This window comes from Stomoxys calcitrans, chromosome 2 (genome assembly GCF_963082655.1).
Source record: "Stomoxys calcitrans chromosome 2, idStoCalc2.1, whole genome shotgun sequence".
Taxonomy (NCBI): domain Eukaryota; kingdom Metazoa; phylum Arthropoda; class Insecta; order Diptera; family Muscidae; genus Stomoxys; species Stomoxys calcitrans.
In genome coordinates this window covers 210,831,868-210,849,821 of record NC_081553.1, presented here as the reverse complement: position 1 = coordinate 210,849,821, position 17,954 = coordinate 210,831,868, and the positions used below count along the sequence as shown (strand labels likewise).

The window sequence follows — 17,954 nt, the reverse complement described above, 5'->3', positions numbered from 1 at the left end:
GAAAAGGCTAAACTTCGCAAAAATGTATGTAAAACAGCCCGAATCATTTTGGAAAACAGTTATTTTTGCAGACGAGAGCAAGTTTAATCTTTTTGGGTGCGATGGAAAGGTCATAGTGTACAGAAAACCAAATACAGAGCTTGAAGAACGAAACACAGTTGCTACTGTAAAACATGGTGGAGGTGGTTTAATGGTTTGGGGGTGTATGGCGGCTTCAGGAGCGGGAAATCTTGAAATTATTAATGGAGTAATGGATCATAAGTATTACATTGACATTTTAAAGAGGAATTTAAAAGATAGTGCTGTAAAACTTGGGCTTGGTAATAACTTTCAATATTATCAAGATAATGACCCCAAACATTCTGCTTTAAATACCAAGATGTGGATGCTGTATAACTGCCCCAAAGTCATTAAAACTCCTCCTCAAAGTCCCGACTTAAACCCAATTGAACATCTTTGGGAACATCTCGAACGCAAATTGAGAACGCGCAATTTTTCGAGCAAGAGTCAAATGCAACAGGTGATAATGGAGGAATGGACTAATATAGACCAAAATATAACCGCTAAATTAGTCCAATCGATGTCAAACCGTTTAAAAGAAGTTATAAGACGCGGTGGTCGAATAACAAAGTATTAATTTTTTTAAATTATGTTATTTATTTTTTTTGTTTTTTTGCAATGATGAATACTTTTTTTGTTTAATTTTTTGTGTTCAGCTGTAAAATGGCCCTTTTTGTTCCAATAAATACTATTTTTTTCTTTAAAAACAATGAAATTGTGTACATATATATCACACAAGCACTACTGCATCATTAGTTTAATATGTTTTTATTCCAATTGTCTTTTGTAGACTTATTAAAAAAAAACATTGAATGATGAATACTTTTTTTGACCGCTGTAAGTAAGCAAGTAAATTAATAAGTAAGTAAGCAAGTAAGTAATAAGTGAGTAAGTAAGTAATAAGTAGGTAAGTCAGTAAGAAAGTAAATAAGTATGTAAGTAAATATATGTGTAAGTAGGTAAAAAGGGTAAGTAAGTAAATAATAGTAAATAAGTAAGTTAATAAGTATGTAGGTATAAAGTAAGCAAGTAACTAAAAAGTAAGTGAGTAAGTAAGGAAATAAGTAAGTAAGTATGTAAGTTGGGTTAGCTTGAAAAGAAGGTGCGGATGTTAATCCGCCAAATGGCAATATCGAGGTGTATATCGATATTGGCATTTGGTGGATTTACTTGTTTTGCGCTTTAAATACTAAAAAGTAATGTCGAAAAGGACCCGGATGGCGAAAAGACGAAGGAATAGTGGGAAGAAGACCAGTATCAGAGCTGGCAAAATATCGATGTCACTATTGATATTAAATTTTTGGCTGAATATCGATTGACATTTTTCCGATGGATAATCGATATCGCAAAAGTATAATTGTTTGCAAAAATAAGCAAAGAATGCATCCTTAAAGATACACTGCGCCTATAGAGGGCGCAATTTTCATCCAATTAGGCTAACATTTTGTACAATGATTTCTGATTTTCGTTTGAAATATGGGTTATGGGAAATTAACGATGGTATCGATACTATCGATATTTATTATTCAAACTATCGAAAATATCGAATGTTGCGCTTATCGATAGTTTGCCAGCTCTAATCAGTATGGCTTTCAGTGTCATTACAGGATACATACGACTATGGGCGCACTTATGCAGAATAGGTTCGCCAATTGACAACGTGTGTAGTGCATGCGGGGAGGATGATGAGTCGTTGCATTATTTCCTACGTTAAAGGATAGCATGTGTAGGGGATGTGGGGAAAATGAAGAGAATTTGGAGCATTTGCTATGTCATTGCCCGTCTTTCGCGCTTAACAGACACCGGTACTTACGTGGGGACACAATGCCAGATATGAACCAACTTAGGGACGTGGTATGGAAAACAACTAGGGATTTTGTAAATTGTAGGGAATTCCAGGCTTACATTTTCTTTTTACTTTTTAATATTAAGAGCGCACAACAAGCCGATTACTGGCTTAGGTGTATGTCCGTAGTGGCATGGGTCGGATAAATATCGCCCCATGCCAACCTAACCTAACCTATAAAAGTCGAATTTTCCATATTGTTATACCCTACACCACAACTGTGGAACAGGGTATAACATTGTGCATTTGTTTGCAACGCTCAAAAGGAGACGAGCTAGACCCTTTGTTAAGTATACCGATCGGCTAAAATTACTTCCTGATTCGATTTAGCCATGTCCGTTTGTCTGTCTGTCTGTCCGTCTGTCTATCCATGTATTATTGAGATCTAGGTACAAATCGCATTTGTTGTCCGATTACCATCAAATTTTGCATATGCCATTTCAAGAACGAAAGCCATTGATTTTGGAAAAAAAAAAATCGGTCCAGATTTAATTATAACTCACATATATATCTTTCATCCGAGGTAAGCTATTATGGCTGCAGGAGCCACAGTTTTCACCCGATCTATGCAAAATTGTTTGATTTAAGGTGCTTGGCTTGATGTTTCTACTTGTCCGCAAAATTTCACCAAAATTGGTTTTGTTTTGGATACAGCTCCCATATATATCTTTCATCCGATATGGCCTATTATGGCTGTAGAAGCCACAATTTAAATCCGATGTTTTCAAAATTTTGCGTGAGGTGTTTGATTTGATATTTCAACTTGTCTGCAAAATTTCATCAAAATCAGTCCAGTGTTACATATAGCTCCAATTTATATCTTTCATCCGATATGGCCTATTTTGGCTGTAGCAGCCACAATTCTTCTTCGATCTTTTCAAAATTTTACATGGCGTGTTTGATTTGAGGCGTCAATTTGTCCGCTATTTTTCATAAAAATCGGTCCAGTTTTAGATATAGCTCCCATACATATTTTTCATCCGATATGGCCTATTGTGGCTGTAACACCCACACTTCTAGTCCGATCTTTACAAAATTTTGAACGAGGTGTTTGATTTGATATTTCAACGCGTCTGCAATATTTCATCAAAATCGGTCCAGCTTTAGATATAGCTTCCATATAAAGGGTGATTTTTTTGAGGTTAGGATTTTCATGCATTAGTATTTGACAGATCACGTGGGATTTCAGACATGGTGTCAAAGAGAAAGATGCTCAGTATGCTTTGACATTTCATCATGAATAGACTTACTAACGAGCAACGCTTGCAAATCATTGAATTTTATTACCAAAATCAGTGTTCGGTTCGAAATGTGTTCATTCACCGTAACGTTGCGTCCAACAGCATCTTTGAAAAAATACGGTCCAATGATTCCACCAGCGTACAAACCACACCAAACAGTGCATTTTTCGGGATGCATGGGCAGTTCTTGAACGGCTTCTGGTTGCTCTTCACTCCAAATGCGGCAATTTTGCTTATTTACGTAGCCATTCAACCAGAAATGAGCCTCATCGCTGAACAAAATTTGTCAAAATTTGAACACATTTCGAACCGAACACTGATTTTGGTAATAAAATTCAATGATTTGCAAGCGTTGCTCGTTAGTAAGTCTATTCATGATGAAATGTCAAAGCATACTGAGCATCTTTCTCTTTGACACCATGTCTGAAATCCCACGTGATCTGTCAAATACTAATGCATGAAAATCCTAACCTCAAAAAAATCACCCTTTACATATAGCAGCCACAATTCTAGTCCGGTCTTTACAAATTTTTGCATGAGATATTTGATTTGCTGTTTCAACTTGTTTGCGAAATTTCATCACAATCGGTCCAGTTTTAGATATAGCTCCCATATATATCTTTCATCCGATATGACCTATTACAGCTGTAATAGCCACAATTTAAGTCCGACCTTTACAAAATTTTGCACGAGGTGTTTGATTTCAGGTTTCTGCTTGTCCGCATAATTTCATCAAAATCGGTCCAGTTTTTGATACAGCTCCCATATATATCTTTCATCCGATATGGCCTATTATGGCTATAGCAGCCAAAATTCTAGTCCGATCTTTACAAAATTTTGCATGAGGTGTTTTATTTGATGTCTCATTTGCTTAATAGTAATAGACAGACTCGGTGGTGTAGGGTATGATATAGTCGCCACCGCCCGACTTTAGTCTTTCGTTACTGGTTTTGTTGCCGTTACCAGTAACACATGAAAACGGGACCCTTATTTACACAATTTACCTTATTTTAAGGACATTTTTATTTCCTTTCCAACCTTTCCAACAATGTATAAAATATTCCGAAAACTTCGATTCTTTGTACACTAAATTCCAATTATACTTAACTTAACTCAGAGCAAAAATCTCTCTCCTGAAATGTTGATTTATGTGGGAGCTTCATCAAAATATTGGTCGATTCGTCCTTCGGATGGAATATACTTTTGCCATGAGAAAATACCGCGCGACAAATTTTAGAAAAATTGGAGTAAACATGTGGATTCCAGAACAAAAATACCAACAATTGGGGGTCATTTATATGGATCTTACACCTAAAGTTGGACCGATTTGTACCATGCGGGTTCCAGAGCAAAAATACCAAAAATCGGGGGTACGTTTGTATGGATCCTACACCTAAAGTTGGTCCGATTTGGACGATATTTGGCACAGTTGTAGATAGATCTAATAAAACTCTCCGTTCCAAGAAATACGCATTTTATAAGAACTTTATTTTGCTCACATAAAAATCGATTTCCCATTTTATGATCTTAGGCTCATTTCAGGCGTATTTTTCCAGTTTTGGTTAATCGTGGCTTGGTTTGGACCATGCCATACCAGCGCCATCAGTTTCAATATTTCATGATCTACGAGCCTAGTAATCTTAAATCATTTTAATTTCCCCATCACAGTAACAATTTTTTTAACTCATACGAACTCCAAATACGAGTGTGTCAACTATCTTTGCGATAATCTTGCATTACAATAAAAAACAAAAACGACTTACCTCATAACTCCTTGTTAAAGATGCATATTCTTGCAGTGTGCGCGACACATTACGCTTCAGTGTTGAGATCTCTTGTATTTCCTTGTCTAAAATTAATTTAAGACGCTTCACCACTTTAAATTCTGTCTCCAGTTCACTGTCGACTATGCATTCAGCCAATGACTTTTCAAGTTCGCCTGCGTGAAATCAATTTCAACAGAAATGTGGAAGAGATGGAAAAAACGGCACAAGAAAAACGAAAAGAAATTAGAGGAGACCATAATACAAAAAAAATGAACCAAAATAAATGCAAGAAATAAAATAAATTTCGAAAAATGGATGATGAGATGAAGATGATAATGATGATGATGATGGATGATGTATGAATATTTCGATGTCTTATGTTGCTACACCATCATCGCCATAGTGGTCGAAAGCATTCGGTCATCCACCATTCATGAAATGCAATCATAATGACAGGAAATGTATATTAAAATACCAACACGACAACCAAGCGTCACAATCGACGGGTCTCTTTATTAAAAAGTGCCATTTAAAATGTTTGAACTATATGCAAGAAATGAAGGTCAAAATCTCATATTTTTACACCTTCCACCAAGGGAGGAGAGATTTTAAACAATTTGTCAGTTTGTCCATAACAGCTCTTATAATTGCTCTAAAACCCTATGGGCTATACATACTCTTCATAGCCATGATATTTCAAGTCGATATGACATTGTCTGTGGTGAGGATCACGGTGATGCGATTTTCCATCTAGATCGCCATGATTGACTTAGTCGATCTCTTTCGAAGGAGTAAAGCTAAGCACATTAAATTTTGCATAAATACTTATACTTCCTCTTGGGGTATGTCTGTGGCATTGTAAATGTGTTGATATATTGGGTTGCCCAAAAAGTAATTGCGGATTTCTATTTAGTTGCGATCAATGTGAGCCCTCGTTCGCATTGCTTAAAATGCAAAATATGATTCGAAATCATTTTATTCTCATCGGCACAAACACTTATGTCGTTGATAGTCGTAAGCGTCAACAATCATTACTGGTATAAGGTGTGAGCGTGACATTCGCTTCATGTTTATCGTGTGTACTTATTTTTAATGTAACTTGCCGATGCTTTCTGGTGTGCACGTCAAACGGGTATCTAGGTCTTTGGAAGCAGAGAACAAAAATATTGAAGCAGAAAGGACTATTAGGACCATTGATGTACCTTCTGACGCGATTTTGAAAGTAGATAAAAAATATGCAAAACAAATAACGTTGTGTAGATTTGAGAAGGAACCATAGCCATGAAGGTCATGAAACTGTTGACACCAGCTTTTGTAATGCCATTAATTGCGAACTTGCATCTGGAATGTCTGAAATCTATTCAAAGAAGTTGAAATGGATTCGGGGAGGAGAACTGACGTGTTGTACTATAGTTGACATTAGATGAAACATGGATGCCACCGTGATGTATTGGTTAGCATATCCGCCAACGACGCCAAACGCGGTGGTCATCACACAATTAATTTTTTAATTGAATCTGAATGAATTTTTAATCACAGTTGTGATCGAAATATTTTTAATTTTCAATTAAAAACTTGATTGAATCAATATTTTTTGTAATTGAATCAAAAAATGTTTGAATTACAGATTGGTAATAATTGGTACCATTTGTTACTTTTTTAAAGATGAATTTACAGGTCTGAAATTTGGGAGGCTATGATCTGAAGGTCTGAAATATGGCACAACTAGAAAAAAAATCGTGGATGGTCTTAACATTGACATTTAGGTACAACTAAGAAATAAATGATAGATGTCTAAATGACCTATTAAAAATTCGTACATCTTGGTACCAAATTGGTACCAATTTGTACTTTCTGTTCAGATGGAGCTAGAGGTCTAAAACTTGGCAAGTAGGTACAACTAAGAAATATATGATTGGTGACTAAGTAATCTATTCAAACATTTTGGTACTAAAATTGGTACCGTTTGGTACTTTCTTTACAGATGGAGCTAAAGGTCTGAAATTTGGCATGCCGGCTCAACTATGAAAAATATGATGGGTGACTAAATAATCTATTCACAACTTATAAATTTTGGTACCATTTGGTACTTTCATCTGTAAAGAAAGTAGCTGGAAGTCTGAAATTTGGCATTGTACAAGAAGGAATTATATAATGGGTGACTAAATTATTCATTTAATATTCGTTCATTTTGGTATCAAAAAGTGCAAAGTACGAAATATCTTATCTTCGCTTAATATTGGGCGACAAGAAGGTTTTTTTTTTAAATCTTACATTTAGGTACTATAACATACAAATGGTACTTTTTTATGAAAAAAAAATCTTAATCTTATAAACTGAGTGACTACCTAGGTTTTTGGAAGTCCTACACTAAAAAGGGGGTATCCAAAACGTGGGTAGCAAAGCGAACCACCGGGATCCTAGTTACATATATAAAACTGGAAGAAGATTTCAAAGGTCCACACGACCAACATTTCGGTGAATTTACAGCAATCCCATGGTAGCCGATAATAATAAGCTTCAAAAAAGCTTAAAAAGTGAATTTAAAAACTTCGAAAAAAGTCAATCATTTTTTAATTGGATCAATTATAAAATTAATTGACAATTTCAAAATGTTCAATCAATTTTTTAATTGAATATGCACGTTTTTTAATCAAAATTTTTTCTAATTACATCTTAAAAAAAGTTTTAAGTTCGGCCGGGACGAACTTTGGATAACCACCACCTCGAGTATATATGTAAACAACCGTTCGTCTTAATCCGGTGAAAAATGCATAATTTATACCCCCATATCAGCTATATCGAAATATGGTCCGATTTGGACCAAATTCGACACGGACATTGAGTGGTCCAATAAGTATAAGTCATTTGTCGAATAGCCTAACATAAGTCACTGTGTCAAATTTCAGCAAAATCGGATTATAAATGCGCCTTTTATGGGGCCAAGACTTTAAATCGAAATATCGGGTAATATGGCAGCTACATATATCCAAATCTAAACCAAATTAAAGAGAAATGTAAAAGGCCCTAACACAACTCCCTGTCCCAAATTTCGGCGAAATCGGACAATAAGTGCGCCTTTTATGGGCCCAAGACCTTAAATCGAGATATCGGTCTATATGGCAGCCATATCCAAATCTGGACCGAACTGGGGCAAATTGCAAAAAGATTTCGAGGGACCTAACACAGCCACTTTCCTAACAATAAATGCGCTTTTTATGAGCCCAAGACCTTAAATCGAGAGATTGGTCTATATAGCCGCTGTATCCAAATCTGGACCGATCTGGGCCACATTGAAGAAGGATATCGAAGAACCTAACACAACTCACTGTCCCAAATTCCGGCGATATCGGACAATTAATGCGCTTTTTATAGGCCCAAGACCTTAAATCCAGAGATCGGTCTGTATGGCAGCTATATCCAAATCAAGACCGATCTGGGCCAAATTGAAGAAGGATTTCGAAGAGCCTAACTCAACACACTGCCCCATATTTTGACAAAATCGGACAATAAATGCGCTTTTTATGAGCCCAAGACCTTTAATCGATAGATCGGTCTATATGGCAGCTATGCGCCGATCAGTGCCAAATTGAAGAAGGATGTGGCTTTTATGGCCTTAAGACCCTAACTCGGCGGATCGGTCTATATGGGGGCTATATTAAGATATAGTCCATCTTCGAACTTAACCTGCTTATAGACAAAAAAAGAATCTGTGCAAAGTTTCAGCTCAATATCTCTATTCTTAATGACTGTAGCGTGATTTCAACAGAAAGACGGACGGACATGTCTAGATCGCCTTAGATTTTTACGCCGATCAAGGATATATATACTTTATAGGGTCGGAAATGGCCATTTCGCATTGTTGCAAACGGAATGACAAAATGAATATACCCCCATCCTTCGGTGGTGGGTATAAAAAGGGGGTAGCGAAGGAGATCACCGGTATCCTAGTTATACGAATATAACTGGAAGGAGATTTTCATACGTCCGACATTTCGGTGAATTTACAGCCAATTTATAGCAGCCGAATCTACAAGCCGGATTTCAAAAATAAGCTTCATCAATTTTTTTAATTGGATGACTTAAAAGATTTATTGAAAATTTCGAAAAATGTCAATAGTTGTTTTAATTGGATAAATTAAAAAATTGATTGAAAATATCAAAATTTTCAAAAAAAAGAAATTTACTGAATGTGCAATGTTTTTAATAAACATTTTTATACCCTCCACCATAGGATGGGGGGTATACTAATTTCGTCATTCTGTTTGTAAATACTCGAAATATTCATATTATATTCTGGATCGTCGTGATATTTTATGTCGATCTAGCCATGTCCGTCCGTCTGTCTGTCGAAAGAACGCTAACTTCCGAAGGAGTAAAGCTAGCCGCTTGAAATTTTGCACAAATACTTCTTATTAGTGTAGGTCGGTTGGTATTGTAAATGGGCTATATCGGTCCACGTTTTGATATAGCTACCATATAAACCGATCTTGGGTCTTGACTTCTTGAGCCCCTAGAGTGCGCAATTCTTATCCGATTGGAATGAAATTTGGCACGACGTGTTTTGTTATGATATTCAACAACTGTGCCAAGTATGGTTCAAATCGGTTCATAGCCTGATATAGCTGTCATATAAACAGATCTGGGGACTTGACTTTTTGAGCTTCTAGAGGGCGCAATTCCTATCCGATTTGGCTGAAATTTTGCATTACCTATTTTATTCTTACTTTCAACAACTGTGTAAAATTAGGTTCATATCGGTTAATAACCTGATATAGCTGCCATATAAACCGATCTGGGATCTTGACTTCTTGTTTTCGATAACATCTTCAAAAACTTTAATTGATATTATCATTATCGAGATTGAAGCAGTTTCAATTAAAAAATTAATTGGATCAATTAATTTCGTGATTGAAACAGATTTTTTTTGAACTGTTCAGTTTCGTCCATCGAAAACTGTAACTTTAGTCTTTGAAATGGTCGGAATGTAATCAGCAAAAGTAGGTCTGGAGTTTAACAAAGTATATGGTATCACATCGCGGAACAATCTGCGAACTCTGGCAAACAGTGAATGGTGGTAACTATAACATTGTTGTATCTACCTTGGCACTGCCATAAACCAAATGAAAGACACCAGCTTCGAATTAAAACGAAGAATAACATACATTTGAGGAACAAATCCAAATCTCGACAAAAAAAGACACTTTACAAGACAATGATACTACCGGTGATGTTATATGATCAGAAGTTTGGGTACTTACGAAAGCAGTTAAGGTACTACTTGGAGTGTTTGAGAGAAAGATTCTTCCTAAGGTTTAAGATGACGAGGAATATTCGCGTTGTTTAATCCACGAGCTGTATGACGACGTTGGCATAGTTAAATATAGCATAACACTACGATTACTTTCGCTAGGTCATGTTGTCCTAATGAATGAAGAACCCCCCCATCTAAGAAGTCGTTTGAAAATGGACCTGATGTTAAAAGCAGAAGGGGAAACTCAAAACTCGGAAGGAAAGAAAGAAAGAGACATATCGAAACTTGGCGTCGGAGATTGGAGAAGAATCGCAGAAGATTGAGGTGATTAAAAGTCTACTCCAAGTTCGGCTTACTTCCAAAGTCATCCGAATTTTCAAAAAAAAAATTGAAGAAACCTTTTATTTCTCTCTTCCAATTTTACGAAGCTTAGCTAACAGCAAATTTCCTCTTAACTGGCCATAAAGTTTTTATTTTGCACCAATCGCTAAAATTTGTTTGCTTCAGAGTTAAGATGAAGTTCTTCTCTTATAGATCTTCAATAGGCGAATTAATCCCATTAAACCATGGCACTCCTTAATAGCTTTTGCGTTATGAACGAGGAACGACCCCAGCAAAAAAAAAACAGAGTCATTGTCATTGTCAAAATGGGTCTTTTTTTATAAGCAATTTACGCCATTAAGACGCGAATGAAACGCATAAAACAAATAAAAAAGGCATACAACATCAACTGAAGTGATATGCGGCGGCAGCGGGCGCGAAGCAGTTATGAGCGATGATGATACGCTTGGTTAAGACACGATGTGGAGGAGGTTTGGAGTGGTGTGGCCACGATTCCCTGCTAACAACTCAATTAACAAGAGGCGGTTGATATGTAGGAAATGCAAAAGTAAAAGAAAATAAAAATTAAAAGTCATTCCAGCCACTATGATACTGAAGTGTCTGCCAAACAAATAGCCAACCAGTCAGGCGACTAACTATACAGCCCTGCCCTGACCAAGTGCTAGCTGGCCGGTTGTCTTTTTGTGTATTACAATAAATCACAGATATGAATTGTATGTCAACTGCTGCCCCTTTCCGTTGGCTTGCCCACCCGCCCCAATCATTCCCCCAATTCAGCAGCTTATTAATGTTTAGCACCTTAGCACATATTCTTGCTAAATCCAAAAACATACATTCCTACAGCAGGCAGTGTACTATAAACCGCAGTCCCAGCCCCAGCCGCAGCCCCAGCAAGGTCAAATCGTAGCTGCCGTTGACCACTTTAAGGTGAGGCCTACTTACTTACTAACTAATGTATGCATGTAGTTGATGCAATTATGACTGTCGTCGGCCAGTCTGTTGTCATTCGTTCTGTCCCCTCTGCGAGTTTTGGCAAAAGAAACAGCACAAAGAAATTAAACGACCACTCGCGCTGCCTTAAGAGAAATGGAAGTGAAACACTTTTGATAACCTCCATGTGACATGCCACCAAGCTTTGGTCAATCAGAGTTGGCGATGCGTCAGCTTCGCGTTGTGTTGCGGGCTTACCAAGTTTAGTGACCAAGAAAAATAAATATAAACAAATATGGTTGGTTGGCACGAACCAAAAACCGATAAAACTCTTCTTTTTTTGTATATGATATGGAAATATGGCATTTAATCACTTTTATTACAATAGCGAGGTATGCGTAGTAATTTGGTTATGCTGTCATCATGAGGAGGACAAAGAAAACAAGTAAATGCATGATAAGTTCGGCCGGGCCAAATTTATATGCCCTACACCATGGATGGCATTTGTCAAGTTCTTTGGCCGATATCTCTTTATAGACAAATAAAGGATAAGAATTTCTGTGCTATTTCAGCCATAGCAAGTTATGACCGATTGTGCCCATACTTGGTTTGGCTGTTGTAGACCAAAGTGGAATTCATTGTGCAAAATTTCAGCCAAAATGGGTTAAAAATTGCAACCTATAGTGGCTCAAGAAAAAAAAAATTGGGTGATCTGTGTCCCATACCCCGAGTTATATCAGGTTATATATCACGATTCAGGCCATATTTAACACGTATGTTAAAGGTCAATCAAGAAGTCGGTGTGCAAAATTTCAGCCTTGCTCCTCCTAGAGTTATATCAGATAATGAACCGATTTGAACCATACTAAGCACAGTTGTTAAAAGTTAGAACAAAACATTTCATGAAAAATCTCTCGGCTCAAGAAGTCAAGATCCGAAATCGTTTTATATGGGAGCTATACCAGGTTATGAACCGATTTAAATCATACTTACTTACAATTTAGTTGTTGATGATCAAATCAAAACACTTCATGCAAAATTTCAGACAAATCGGATAATAATTGCGCCCTCTATCGGCTCAAGAAGTCAAGATCCGAAATCGTTTTATATGGGAGTACTATCAGGTTGTGGACCGATTTGAACCGTACTTGGCACAGTTGTTGATGGTCAAACCAAAACACTTTGTGCTAAATTTCAGCCAAATCAGAAAATAATTGCGCCGTCCAGAAGCTCAAGATCCGACATAGGTTTATATGGGAACTATATTAGGTTATGACCCGTTTTTCACCATATTTGCCAGAGTTGTTGAAAGTGAAAATAAAACACTTGGTGCAAAGTTTCAGCCAATCAGATAAGAATTGAGCCCTCTAGAGGCTCAAGAATTCATGATACGATATCGGTTTTTATGGCAGCTATACGAAAACATGGACTGATTTGACCCAGTTACAATCCCAATCTCAGATCAATATTTCGATGTGTTACAAACGGAATACGAAATAAGTATACCCTTACTATGGTGGAGGGTATAAAAATTCATTTTAGTGTGTAGAAAAAAAATTTTAAAAAAAATTTTAAATTATATAGAATTATGATTTCGATTTTTTTTTTTCAAAATATTTGTTAAATAAAAATTTTTTTACATGAAAAAATATAAATTTAGATTGAATAAATTGAAGATTTTGTAAAAATAGGGATTTTTTATAATTTTACAGAAATTTTAATCAATATCTGTTAAAATTCTATTTATTAAAGATTTTATTTGATTTTAAAAATTATTTTTAAATTTATATTTCAAAAATTTGATTTTTAAACTTATTTTTCAAAATTCATCTTTTACAAAAAAAAATTAATTTGGAAATTTTTATACCCTACACCACTACCGTGGTACAGGGTATTATAACTTAGTGCATTTGTATGTAACACCCAAAAGGAAAAGAGATAGACCCATTGATTGCCATACCGATCGACTCAGAATCACTTTCTGATTCGATTATCATGGCCGTCTGTCTGTCTATCTTTCCGTCTGTCTGTCTTTCCGTCTGTCCGTGTTAATTTGTGTTCAAACTACAGGTCGCAGTTTTCATCCGATCGTCTTCAAATTTGGTGCATGCATGTTTTTCGTCCTAGGGACGAAGCCTAGTGAAATTGGAAAAAATCGGCTCACATTTAGATATAGCTTCGATATATATGTTCGTCCGATTCGCAGTAATAATGCAATACAATGGTCATTTGTTAACCGATTCTCTCGAAATTCGGCAGGAAGGATTTTCTCTTTACTCTTGACATTACTGGTGAATTCCATAGAAATCGGTTCAGATTAAGATATAACTCTCATATACATGTATCGTCCGATTTTCACTCCTAGAGCCACTGCCAGCACATGTATTGACCAATCTTTGTAAAATTTTGTACAACGCTTTCCTCGACAACTTCTACAATATTTAAAAAGTTTGGTAGGAGTTGGTTCAGATTAAGAAATAAGTCCCATATATATGTTCGTCAGATTTGAACTAATATTGCAACAAAGTGCTCGTTTGTTAACCGATTCTCTCGAAATTTGGTAGGAAGGATTTTCTTAGAACTCTCGACTTTACTGGAGAATTTCATAGAAATCGGTTCAGAATTCCGATATATATATATAATTCTGAACCGATTTCTGAACGATTCTTTCGTAATTTGGCAGGAAGGATTTTCTTATTACACTCGACATTATTGGCAAATTTAATAAAAATCGGCTTAGATTTATATATAGCTGTCATATATGTATTTCGCACGATTTTGCGTTCATTGACCAATCTTCCCAAAATTGAGTACAACGCTTTCCTCGATGACTTCCACAATAACTATGAAGTTTGATTAAAATCGGATCAGATTTAGATATAACTCCCTTATATATGTTGGTCAGATTTTGACTAATAATTCAATAAAGTGCTCATTTGTTAACCGATTCTCTCGAAATTTGTCAGAATGCATTTTCTTATTACTCTCGATATTACTGGTGAATTTCATAAAAATAGGTTCAGATTTCTATATAGCTGCCACATATGTATTTCGCCCGACTTTTACTTCTAGGGTCACTGGCTAATATTGCCAAAATTTTGCACAACTCTTTCCTCGATGCCTACCAAATTATTTAAGAAGTTTGGTCAAAATTGGTTCAGATTTAGATGTAGCTCTGTGAAATTTTGGCAAATTTGCAATAATGTTTTCATTTGACCAACCTATTTGCTCGAAATTTGATACGGATTGTTTATTAACCCATCTGAAAACATCCGCCGATGTCCATCAAAATTGGTTCAGAATTAGATATAGCTCTCAATTTGTACCCATAGTGTAGGTGTAGAGTATTATAAATCGGTATCGGTACCGTCCTACTTTTGCCTTCCCTTACTGTTTTTTTTTAATTTTTGTCAAGATTGAAATGTTTTGTCAAAATTAAGTTTTTACAAAATTTTTCACAACTTAGTTACTTAAAATTTCAGTTTTTTCAAAATTTGATTTTTTAGAAATTTGTTTTTAAGTTTTTTTAAGAAAAAAATCTCCAAAGTTTTGTTAAAATTACGTTTTTATAAAATTTTTCACAAATTACATATTTTAAAATTTCAAATTTTTTAAAACTTTATTTTTTAGAAAATTTTTTAAAGAAAAAAAAAAACTTATTTAAAAATTTTGTAAAATTAGTTTTCATATAAAACTAGCCGAACCAGGCTCGCTGCGCTGCACATTCATTAACTCTCCTGTACCCTTAATTTGAACACTATATTGCCATGGTCGGTAAATATACAAGTCCTGGATATCGAATGTGGATATCGAATTCGTGCTCTACTCCCAAGCACCTTTCTTTCAAGTCCTATATTGCCATGGTCCGTAAATATATCCGGTTTGGAGGAATTTTGAAAGAGTGGTGGCCTCCCAGACACTTGACCCTTAACCCATTAACGCCTAACCCTCGATAGTCTACCAGGTGTAGTGTGCAGAACTGCAGATAGCAAAATCCCCATAGGGGAAAAGGGCAGAAGTGAGACACCTCAAAACAAAATCGAAAGATAAGCTGCGACAGGGCAACTGAGTCATCTCAGTTCACAATCTAGCAGGTGTTCTATGACGGTATCACTGCATTACTGCTTAAAATCCAACGAATTTAGTTCTTGGAAGAGGCACTTCGAAGCAAATGGTAGCCTTTTTCTCAGGCAAAACTGCTCATTGTTTCACGCAAAAACTCGCTTTGTAATTTCGAGTATTAGTTACTCAGTATTTAAGCTAGAACCGGTGCCGTCTGGACCCTCACTGAGACTCTCCACTCGAAACCGCTGATTGTCCGCGACTGCAGTTTCGGCTACACCGTATGGAGCACTTCACTATCCGCAACCTATGAATACGACCGGTAGCTCCCAGCTGAGCCTCTCACTGTTGTTGTTGTAGCAGTTTGTTGTGTTTATCTTTCGTCTGCTTGATTCTGTTGAGTGTCAAGATCCAGGAACTCTGCGACTAAAATGGGGTGCGTCCAGAGGTATCTGGGTCTGAGTCGAGTGGGTCTGGCTAGATAGTTAAACAGGTGACGTGTATAGTGTGGTCCCTGGTCGCAATCGGGACATTCATCTTGCACGTCGGCATCAATCCTTTCTCCGTAGGATTTGAGGCGGCTGCATCTGCCGGAACGTAATTGAGCTAGAACTACTCTGGTTTGCCGCGGAGGGAGGTCCATTTCTTCAGGTGCAATGGGAGGCGGTCGTTATCCAAGGACTACATTCACCCAGTAGCTTTTTACCGCATCTACGACCATGTCCGCATAAATGTTATCTAGCAATGTGTTGTACACAGAGGCGGCAGACCTTGCCGATAAAGGACTCATCGGGTCAATCCGGTACGTACAACGTACGGCTGCCATGGGATTGCCTATGTTTCTCGATGTTTATAGGCCCAACAGTCTGTCGATCTGTCTGTACGTCTGTCTTTCCCTCCGTCATTCTGTCTGTTCGTCTGCCTATCGAATTGCCTATGTTTCTGGCTGTTTATAGGTCCGACAGCCGTTATGTCTGCCTGTCTATTTGGCCCGTTTGTCTTCCTTTCTGCTCGTGTGCCCATCCATTTGCTTATTTCTGTGACTGTTTAAAGATCCGCCAATCTTTGTGCCATTATTCTGCCTGTCTGTCTGCCAATCCGTCTCTCCATTTGTCTGGCTTTCCATCTGTCTGTCCGTTTGTCTATCTGCCCGGACGGACGAAAGCTAAATTTCGATAGCGGAAGCGATTGCGGAGGTCATGGTTTCAATTTAAAAGAGACTTTAGTCTGCCGCGCTCCCTAATGCAAAAGACATTCATAATTGTTATGACCAACCTAAATTTATCCACGAATGGCGATCTTTGGACACGACGCTTGAAATCGCTTATATATATGATGGGAACGCAGAGCAGATCAAGAATAAATGCACCTCATATATGAAGTTCAGATAAGTAAGCCTTAGGCATTACTTCGTCATCTATATTTGGCATTGGATTTCCCCCAGATTGACCATACACACTACCCTCGTAGCTATTTTAGACTTTGCTTGCCGGCTATAAATTGACAACACACTCTGACGACCAACACTTCTAACTCATTATTGTGGAAAGAAGAAGTTTTTTGGTTGATTTGTGGGTCGTTGGTTAGTCGTAGATTCTTTTTCTGTTTGTTTGACTGTTTGCCTTTGTGGCTCTTATCTCTTTTTTTGGTTGTTATTTTCTTGCCACATTACTCTAGCTCCTCACTTCTCTTGGGCGATATTTGTAATGATATGATGGGTGTTATATGTAGAGTGTGCGTGCGTGCGTGCCTTTTATGGCATGGCTCAAGAGAATATTAGATTTAACTCACCGCTATTTAAAAGAACATGGTGCAGTGGCATGTCAGTTGATAACTCTTTCGATGACTCCTCCAGGGCTTGACCAATTTTATAATGGCTCTGTTTCTTTATGCGCTTATCGCGATCTTGTATATCAGCTGAGCCTGCAGGCAGTTTCTTAACCATTTTATCGAGAACATCACGATATTTCTCCACCTGCTTCTCAATTATTTCCAATTCGCAATCTTTACGATCCGGTTTGGTTGATCTGCCATAGATGATGACGACGAAGAAGACGATGATTAAGATGATGGTGTTTTTTTGGACGTACGTTGTTTGTGGATGCAAAGAAAAGAAACGGTAAAACATAACATAAGCTGGTCAGTCGTAGTGGGCACACTCACTCACACACAGAGTGGAGCAGAGACATAATCAAAACATATCAACAAACAATGACATAACATTGAGCGATGGGAGGCGGCGAGGCGCCAGACAATTGCATGTTCCAGCACAAAAGACCCACCATACACCACATCACCCCTCTCCAACCATTGGCATTTTTTGAGGTCAGCCATTCCATTAAGCTACAGGACTAGCGACTTGCAGCATTGCCAACAAAACACCGCCCTTAAGGCCATGAAGAAGTAACAAACCAAAAGGAAGAACAAAAAAGCCAATGGAATGGGGTTCTGTG

General features: G+C 37.1%; 1 protein-coding gene across 1 annotated transcript in view; it reads right to left on the bottom strand.

Moving 5' to 3' along the window:
- The window catches only part of LOC106092668 (rho GTPase-activating protein 92B), a 42,099-nt gene that overhangs the window by 23,584 nt on the left and 561 nt on the right, over positions 1–17,954 (bottom strand). Inside the window, exons 2-3 of the mRNA XM_013259575.2 lie at positions 17,293–17,528; positions 4,911–5,086 (exon numbers count right to left, since the gene is read on the bottom strand). Of these exons, the coding sequence (XP_013115029.2) occupies positions 4,911–5,086; positions 17,293–17,528 (412 nt within the window). The remainder of the gene's footprint in view (positions 1–4,910; positions 5,087–17,292; positions 17,529–17,954) is intronic.